Consider the following 8,445-nt stretch of genomic DNA (forward strand, 5'->3'; position numbering starts at 1 on the left):
ATGAAACTCAGCAATTTGATTTCACCTGTAAAGTGATCACCGTTCAACTTGCCTGAGCTTTCCCCGCAGAATATGATCTGCTACAAGCGAAACTGCTGGCCAGCATTGTTTCGAGTTTAGCTTCCCCTAAATTACATCTAGTTACATGTTTAGCCGCATTTAGAGTTTTCTTTGACGAATACCCCTTGGCCTTAACAAGTTTTCCTTCGTCGTGCATAAAACAGCTAACAATTTGTGTTTGACGAGAGAAGCGGATATTAGTAAAATGCGTACATAACTCGTGTGCCAAATTTCCGGATGGTTTATAAATATGGCGACATTCGAGAGGCGCTTGACGCCAGAGTCAAACAGTCTTGTCGGTTACGGAGCCACGTCGGCCTTAATTTCGCTTATACAAAGGGGTAATAAGTGCAGATTAAAAACAAAACGTTGATAAGCGCATCCATGGTATGGTGGAGCCAGGGGAAAGATGAGAAGAACAAGGACGAGCTGCAAATATTTTTAAAGAGTTTCGGGCTTAAGACTCCCCAAAACTATCGTTTCATCCTTGTTAAGTTTCCAAGTATTCAAAAGCTTGCGCGTCATTTTTTGAACAAGTTGTCAGGATTTCCAGTTTACTTGAGGAAATTTTTTCTTGTCGATGAAAACTTTCTATTTAAAAGGAATGAAAACAAAAGTACGTTTACTTCACGTGCATGTTTCCGTATTCCAGGTCGTCAAAGTTCCCGGATGACCAGTCGGTCAGGTGTATCTTCAGCAGCGAGCAGAGCTTCAACTTCTGCCAGCTCAGCAACAAGTCGCAGCAGCAAACCTCACTGGAAATAACTTCTGTCACACCAGCCTAGTGCTTAATACCAACTCAGGCTTTATATGCTGCCGGAAGATGGGTTATCGATGTTTGCGTGTGAGTTGTTGACATCACCGATCAAATTACGGTCCAGACGTCAACGTCTTTAATGGGCTGAGTACACGTTCTGGCTTTGGGACTAAGTTGCCACCAAACTCAATTGATCTCGTGCACCGCACTTCTCTCTCCCCGATCCTACAACAGTTTGTAACCCTAGATCCTTTGATCACTTATTCTGAAGCCTCTCCTGTTTATTAGTTAACTAACAGCTTACAGCCCTGTAAAATTTGAGCTTATCGCCTCCAAAACATAAAAGGGTTTGAGAAGATGAAGCACAAGCAAAATGTTGCCTTATGAGTTTAATCTTGGAAGTTCTTTCCCTGATAGTAGAGGCCTCTTTTCACTTGTATAAATTCGCTGGGGCGGCCAGGAGGAAAAGTGACCTATGCCAACCGTCGTAAGTGTCTTTGATTTATTGATCTTGGACGGCTCGATCACGGCGCATGTTCTGTAAATTGTTTGCTGACATACTGTTGAGCCCTCTATGTCGTGTGCATGAGTTAATAGTAATATCCGCTGATATTTTCATGAGCCTTCACAACTTAACAAACATGGTTTGTGCGAGCGTACCTTTTGGAGTTCTAAAACGAAAAACTTACACAGTGGAAAAGTTAAAAAAATAAGCAACCACCAGTTTTTAAGCTTTGTTTCATTTTCTTAACGGGAGAGAAATATTTGCGAGTCTTCCTACTGGTCATGGAGCGGCGGGTCGCTTGGTGACGCCGGCGCATGCTAAACAAAGACAGTTGCCAGGGTTGGAAGAGGTCTCTTTTCCTCCTGCCTGCCCCAGCAAATGACAAGGGGAAATAGGCCTCTGCTAGTAGGGAAGGAAGGTCTCCTCCACGACCTTAAAGATCCACCATCAAATTACCAAGTAAGGCTAAATTTTTTAAGAGAAAAAAAAAACAGTGACGAAGCGCTTTTTAGCTCTCGAAATCCTGCTAGATATGTACCGACTACTTTTAGGGCAGATCATCTTAGAAAGAAGCAAAAACAATGTAAAAAATCTCGAAATTAACAGCAACTTCTTCCCTTTCGTTCCTTAACCATGCAAGATGCTGAGTTTCCTTGCTAAAAACTAGCCTGTGCCAGGCTCTCAGATGGTAGAGATGTCGCGAAAATAAATTGAGCCAAGCGAGATAAGACGCGTACGTTTTTCGCAGCACTTTATACTGCACGACTTCACTACTATCTTGGAGCCTGGAAAAGGTTAACTAAAAACTCCCCACTTTTTTGCATGTAATTCTGTAAACAGGCGTTCCATTTGGGGGAATGGGAGCTGAATATCGCGAGGAATTGGAAAAAGGGGAAGTCAGGGGGAGTGGGGTAACCTAGTTGGCTTTTTCCCTTTTTCTCCACTAAGGAGCCTGGTACCAGGCTGTGCTTTTAACATAACACGCACGAGTGAAAGAAAACGTTTTATAAATGTGAATATTGGAATTATGTTAATTATATTTTTTTCGTAGTTAGTTGCTGTAAATAAAGTTTTTCTCGTTTAAAAATGCCTTTTTTTGGAACCATGTTAACTTACTCCCGGAAAAATGGATTGTCTAACGACAACAGTTGGGAGTTTGACGTGTCACGCAACAGCGAATCAGAGCGAATCAACAACTCTGCATGTGATTCACACTTTCTGGTACAATTCTACTAGACAGTTCACAGTCCCCTATCTTTTCGTAAGATCGTCAGGATCTAGCGCTTACCGATACAGGCGGTCATCTTGGTTTTATATGTTCCGAGCGGCCCGCGTGGGGTTTATGGCGGATCGCGAAAGGGAGCCCAGAAAAATAGACCAACCGTCCCCCGCCCCCTAAGTAGATTTGCCACTCATCCAAAATGGCCACCCTTTCCTACAATTCCTTACACAACTTGGCAACAAGTTTACATAAGAAAAAAAAATGGTTGGTAAGGTCACTCTCCTAGCGGGGCTAACTTTTCTCCATACAAGACTTTCGCTCCCCAGTATGGGGCAAAACGTGGCAAGCCTCATATTTTCAGAGGAAAACCGCTCACCATTTGTACCTTTTCAAATCCGTGCCGTTTACTCGGGCCCGAACAACTGTTTGAACGGAAAAAAGGTGCACGGATCCGCCTTTCGATTACACGGGACCCGCGGAACCGTGCAATTTTTCTGAGCGGCAAAGCGTGCAGGTTTTTCACCTGATCGGAAGTAGGTTAAAATTTTTGGCTGGTACCGTACCGTTCCACTTTAACGCGGAATCGTGTAAACACCTAAACCAAGTGCAAATAAAAGCCGTTGGTAAAAAAGCATTAGAGTGGTAAAAATGTGTACGGACTCGTGTAAACAGTGCTACTGTAACGGAACTTGCACGGTTCCGTGTAGACGGCTTGCACAGATAAAAAAATTGTCCGGAACAGTGTAAATGGGGTCTTAGATTGAAGTAATGAATACACATGCGCATGCGATTTCTAAAGATTCAAAATCGATTATTTTTTCGCATTTTGAGCGGTGCGGCAATGCCCAACTGTTCGAGCATTATTACGAATTGAAGATTTGTCTGAATGATGATAATTTGGCACCCGCGCGGGCAACTTGTTTCGCAACAATTTTTGTTGTTTTAGGTTCGTTACAATGTTTGTCGAACAAACTAGATGGATATATCGCTTTCTGCAACCCAGCTGAAAGAACGAAAATTGTTGCGCGACGAGTTGCTCTCGCGTGTTGTAAAACGAAAGGAAATAGGGAGGAGTGGAAAAAGACGGCGACTGGTGCGTGACCCTTGTAGACAGACTCAGTGTAACTCAGTTATACGTTACTTCGGGGATATTGCATGTTTTCGGTTGTGTTAGTCTAAAGCTATCAGAACGAAATCCTGTATTCATTTGTTACCGTAAATCCTCTATTAAGCCCCCCTCTCAAATAAGCCCCCCTCTCTAATAAGCCCCCCTTTTCAGAGGAGGAAAGTTATCAGGATCAGTAGTGGTTTATTCAGGCTGGAAGTTCATATTGTTTTTGGTCTTTGGCCGCATGACCTCCAACTTCATATGCTTAACTTTCTCAACTTTGCGCTCTAGTTCTCTGTGGAGAATTGTTACCATTTTCTTACCGGTAGACAAAGCAGTATACCGCCCGGGAACCACAAGGAGTTTTCCAGAGATTTTCGTTTGTAAGTTGTGTACGACAAATCAATACGAGTAACCATTCTCATAAAAATTACCGAAGAACATGAGGCTGAAAGAACATTTTGAAGAATAAGAATTTTGTTTTTGTTACTTTTAGGCTCCCACAAGTGAATTAAATGCTTTTGACAGTGACTTTAATTGTACAACGCGTAAGTCTACTCTGTCTCATACCACGGCATTTTTGCTACAGGTGATGCGTTTCGCTAAATTAAATAACCCCCCCTCTCTTTTAAGCCCCCCCCCCCCTCTCTATTAAGCCCCCCACCCTCTCAAAAGTCCTTGAAAAAAATAAGCCCCCCGGGGGGCTCAATAGAGGATTTACGGTATGTAAACAGTATGTGGTTTAATAACTTTCACATTACAAAAGATAAAATCTCTTGTCACGATGTCCCCTTCTTTATCGACCTTCGGCTTTTTTTTCTTGTTTTGCAAAGGAGAGGTCCCGTTGTTTTTGCTGCAAATGAATCCACCCTAGGAACAAATGGTTTTCCAAGCCAAAGAATAATTAATTAAGCCAGCGAAGGTAATTTCGTTTAATATTTATTCAAAATATTTCTGTTTCCTATTGGTTCAATTTCCCCGGCTAATTTTTCATAATCAGCTATAAAGAGTAAATCATTGAATTATTTTCGTTGAAAAATAAAACAGTTATTGGATTTGGCTATTGTATGGTCTGAAGAATTATTCACTTAGCCTCATCTAAAAATTGCTAAATATCGAACAAGTGCAAGGAAAATACTGATTCAAGGTGATAAATTTTCTTGGAGTATTTATCAAAAAAAGATAGGATAGTAATTTATGGCTGCTTCAGGAATTCGCTCTTGTCTGCTATACGATGGTCGATATACAATGGCCACTAAAGCCAATCAAAAACTACCCTGCTAGCAGAGTCGCTTCGATTTTTATCTAGGAAGATCGAAGGAGACTCTTTTCGCAGGGTGATCAAAAACAAATTGTATTATAATCCGGTTGGATTTCTATATTGCTTGTCAAGCCTGCTGTATGGCATAAGCCATAAATGTCCATAAGTGCGTTGATTTCTACAAAATATTACAACAACAAATAACGGGAGAAGTACTTGGTAGAAGCGGATCCCTGTCCGAAGGTGCACGTCCGGGCAAACCACGCGCCATCCTTCGTAGACGACTCTGGAATGATCTGATTGGTGAAATATAATTTGTGTCTATCCACGCTCTCTTAAAGAGCATGACTTTGGCTACTCGCCTCCTTTCTCCTCCGATAATAATGTTGTCTGACACAGCCAACATATGAGAGACTGCACTAAGCTCAAAGAATTGGTTACTGAATCCTCCACAGTCTTCGCTCGGGAAAAATACCCTGCCTATCAGTTCGTCTGGGCTGAAAAGTATGACGAGAGCCAACAGTGCGTCTATTTCTGCATCGCTTAGCAGAAAGTAATTTGTGTAGTCTCTCAGTCTTCTCAAATTAGGACTGTCCAGCTCAATGACCACTGCCACACAGTCTAGGTAATACATCAATCTTGCTGTTGAGTTCTGAGGCACGGTGACTCTTCGGCCGATTTCTCTTACGCCAACCTCTTGTCTTTGTCCGATAAATGCCATGATTGTGTGAGGTTCAAGGTGCGGTCTTGAATGAAAATGAATAGAATATGCGCCTCTGTCAGTTGATGATTACCATTGAATATTGGGTAATGTTATCAGAAAAGTCACTCACCCAGTTCTTGTCAGTACTATTATCGCCTTGGGCTACTTGAAACTACAAAACCAGACGACTGGAGCCCGACTGATTAACAACAAAATCACTGTAACAATGCTTCAAAGTTGTATTTTACTCCAGTACCCAGGCAAGGGGACACTCCCTTATTTGGCCTAAACGGGTATGTGACGCTGAAAAGGGTATGGTTTTCACGTAGCCTGAAATTCATCCGATTGCTTCGAGTCGTTTTCTCCTCTCAACAACTGAGGGAATAATAACGACTCGAAGTAATCGGATGAAATTCAGGCTAGTTTTCACGGTCTTGAGTCTTAAACAGGTCTTTTTAGCATCTTGAACATGGTGTCTTTCTGAAAAGGAGGTCTTTAAAAAAGTGTGAAGGTTGGTGATGAGCGGTCTACATTTGTAGTACCAACCATTTCTTCCAAAAAAAATCTAATTCCATGATCGAGTATAAAAAATATCTTATTTCTGGATACGAAACAAAATAGACCTGGGTCATTAAATGAGGTCTCTGGTCTTAAATAAGTTAGCAAAATGAACTATTTTTGTCTTTCACGGGGTCAGGTTTTGAAAGCCTTCGCGGCACTTCTGCCCAAAAAAAGTTCCCTTGAGTTTCCCTTGTCTTTTATAAAGGTTATTTCTTGAGTTTTAGCTGCGCATGTGAAAGCAGCACTGTCGCTTGGTTAAATTTGCGTGTCAAGTATGCCTAATTTTTTTTTGTTTGTTCACAGTGCACGCATTTCTTAATTCCCAGAAAAATGAAAGTCACTAAAGATTGTGAATGAGTTTTGTCCCTTGGGAGGGTGGGTAATTTCCTTATGAAAGGGGCAGGGATACTTGTCATCTTGTTTAGGTGTGTGAATTGTAGAGTTTGGTATCTCTTAGGATATTCGGGAAAAAACGCCAACATTTTGACCCATACATGTATTGCTTATTTGGGCTGTTCGTGGAAAAAGAAAGGAGATAGAACCGAACAAAAAGCATTCAAGGACAACGTCTCTATTGGAATTAAACTGCCATTTTAATAGCAGATATTAAATAGCTCTGATTTGGACGTAAGTTTTAAAATGGAATATTTCTGGGGTCATATAAAGATTGGTCTTCCCTTTTCCCAAACAGTAGATCCATTAGTATTTCATATGGGAGTTACCCCCCCCCCCCCCCCGGGCCCCACCTACCCACCACCCACCACCACCCCTTCGGTCTCACTTTTTGTCTTTGAAAGCAAACGGGTCCGTCAAGTAATTTATTTCCGCGAGCCGATTCTCAAAAAAAGGGTTAGAGTTATTAGGTTGACCAATTTCTTCCCCTAGGTAGACCCAAAAGGGACTGACAGAAATCGATTGCAGGCAGTCTAGCTAACAAGCAAAGATTGACCTTGAAATAACTATGAAGCACTGTACACTAAATAAACTGGCACGTATGCCCGTAATCATTCCGTCTCCATCAGTAATAGTGCGGTCCGGTATCCAAGACAAACGACGAAACTTTGCATTCAAGTCCGAATGGTACTGAGTGCCACCTCTCACAGACAAAGAGGAGACACCTGATAATCATGGAATTCGCTAAATAATATCGCGAAGAACGAAACACACATTACAAGCCAAGCATGGGTTTCTAAAGAACCGAAAACTGTCAAAGGCTAGCTGCGTTCATCAGTTCTTGCCTGGTATTAAAATTGTGAGCTGCCAGCTAAAACAAGATCAGGGATTCAGGATTCTTTCAAGTTTTCCGGAGACTCGGACTTTCTGCAATCGCGAGGACCTCAGCCGGTGGTCTTCGTTAGTGGTTACTTTCAATACAGATCCAGTGGACTATATGCCACTGTCTTCACTGGACTTCGAGCAGAAAAACAGTTCAACTGGCGCCATTAAATTAGCAGAAAGAAATAATTATCAACTACAAACACTATTATCGGAAAGAAATGTATACGTACTGTTGTTAGAAAGCGTTGAACTGTGTCCTTAATAGATCCGGATCACTCAATCCATACTTCGATAAACAAGGAAGTGCCTTTGATAGTGAAAGCGAAAGAGAAGCGCCGAAACCTGAGATCGAAATTGTGTCACAGAAAAGCCGTGGGGACGAGGCTAACGGATAACGCAACTATCAGTAACTAGACTGACTATTTAATCATGGACAAGAGCTAGAGGAGAACTTGAAAAGGTCGTAAGATCTATCGCTTAGAGTCAGTGTTTCAATTTTTTGGACGTTCACCTTCATACAGAAGATATCGCAGAAGATAAGCAATGCTTGACAGAGAGTGCTAAAGGCGGTACCAATTCTCAGTTAACTACTAATTTTTCGGTGAATATTTATGTCAGTTAAGTAATAATTTTTGGACCAATTGTCAATCAACTACTCTCCGTAATAACCTGAATTTTCTTTACTTTCGGTTAAATTAGAAGCTGGCTACCACAGGAGCTCTGGCAGCTGTAAGCCATCAAGTCACAGGCTACTTTTGTTTGATGTTCATATACATTGTGTAGAACAACAATATAAAATAAAGTTGTTAAATGCATTTTCTTCTTAGCAGACAGAAATCTTACTCTATTTTGGGCTCTTTTTGTCTTGCACAATCTTGTGAGGTATCCGTGGAATTGTTCAATAATTATTGTTATAAGTTGTTGCAGGCATCTTGGATTTGAAATGAGACTGAGCCTGTGCTTGGTCAAACAGTTACAGCAGTAACGAGG

At 41.5% G+C, this 8,445-nt stretch overlaps 2 protein-coding genes across 3 annotated transcripts in view; one reads left to right on the forward strand and one right to left on the reverse strand.

Annotated features, from left to right (window-relative positions):
• Window positions 1-2,412, forward strand: part of LOC140923116 (centrosomal protein of 41 kDa B-like) — a 16,491-nt gene extending 14,079 nt beyond the window's left edge. For both annotated transcript variants that reach the window (XM_073373186.1, XM_073373187.1), the window contains one exon: window positions 713-2,412. In XM_073373186.1, coding sequence (XP_073229287.1) covers window positions 713-825 — 113 coding nt within the window. In that variant the 3' untranslated portion in view covers window positions 826-2,412. The remainder of the gene's footprint in view (window positions 1-712) is intronic.
• Window positions 2,413-4,434: 2,022 nt separating this feature from the next.
• LOC140923226 (uncharacterized) lies at window positions 4,435-7,829 on the reverse strand. Its single transcript, XM_073373309.1, has 2 exons — window positions 7,686-7,829; window positions 4,435-5,659 (listed from the first exon to the last, which is right to left on the reverse strand). Exon 2 carries the CDS (start codon window positions 5,632-5,634, stop codon window positions 5,092-5,094), a length of 543 nt encoding a protein of 180 aa, XP_073229410.1. The 5' UTR covers window positions 5,635-5,659; window positions 7,686-7,829; the 3' UTR covers window positions 4,435-5,091.
• Window positions 7,830-8,445: the final 616 nt, after the last annotated feature.

The sequence above is a fragment of the Porites lutea genome, chromosome 13 (assembly GCF_958299795.1).
Source record: "Porites lutea chromosome 13, jaPorLute2.1, whole genome shotgun sequence".
Lineage (NCBI taxonomy): Eukaryota > Metazoa > Cnidaria > Anthozoa > Scleractinia > Poritidae > Porites > Porites lutea.

Bases quoted from the DNA above. Each gene is read 5' to 3' on its own strand.
- LOC140923226 (XM_073373309.1), bottom strand. From the start codon at position 5,634: ATGGCATTTATCGGACAAAGACAAGAGGTTGGCGTAAGAGAAATCGGC.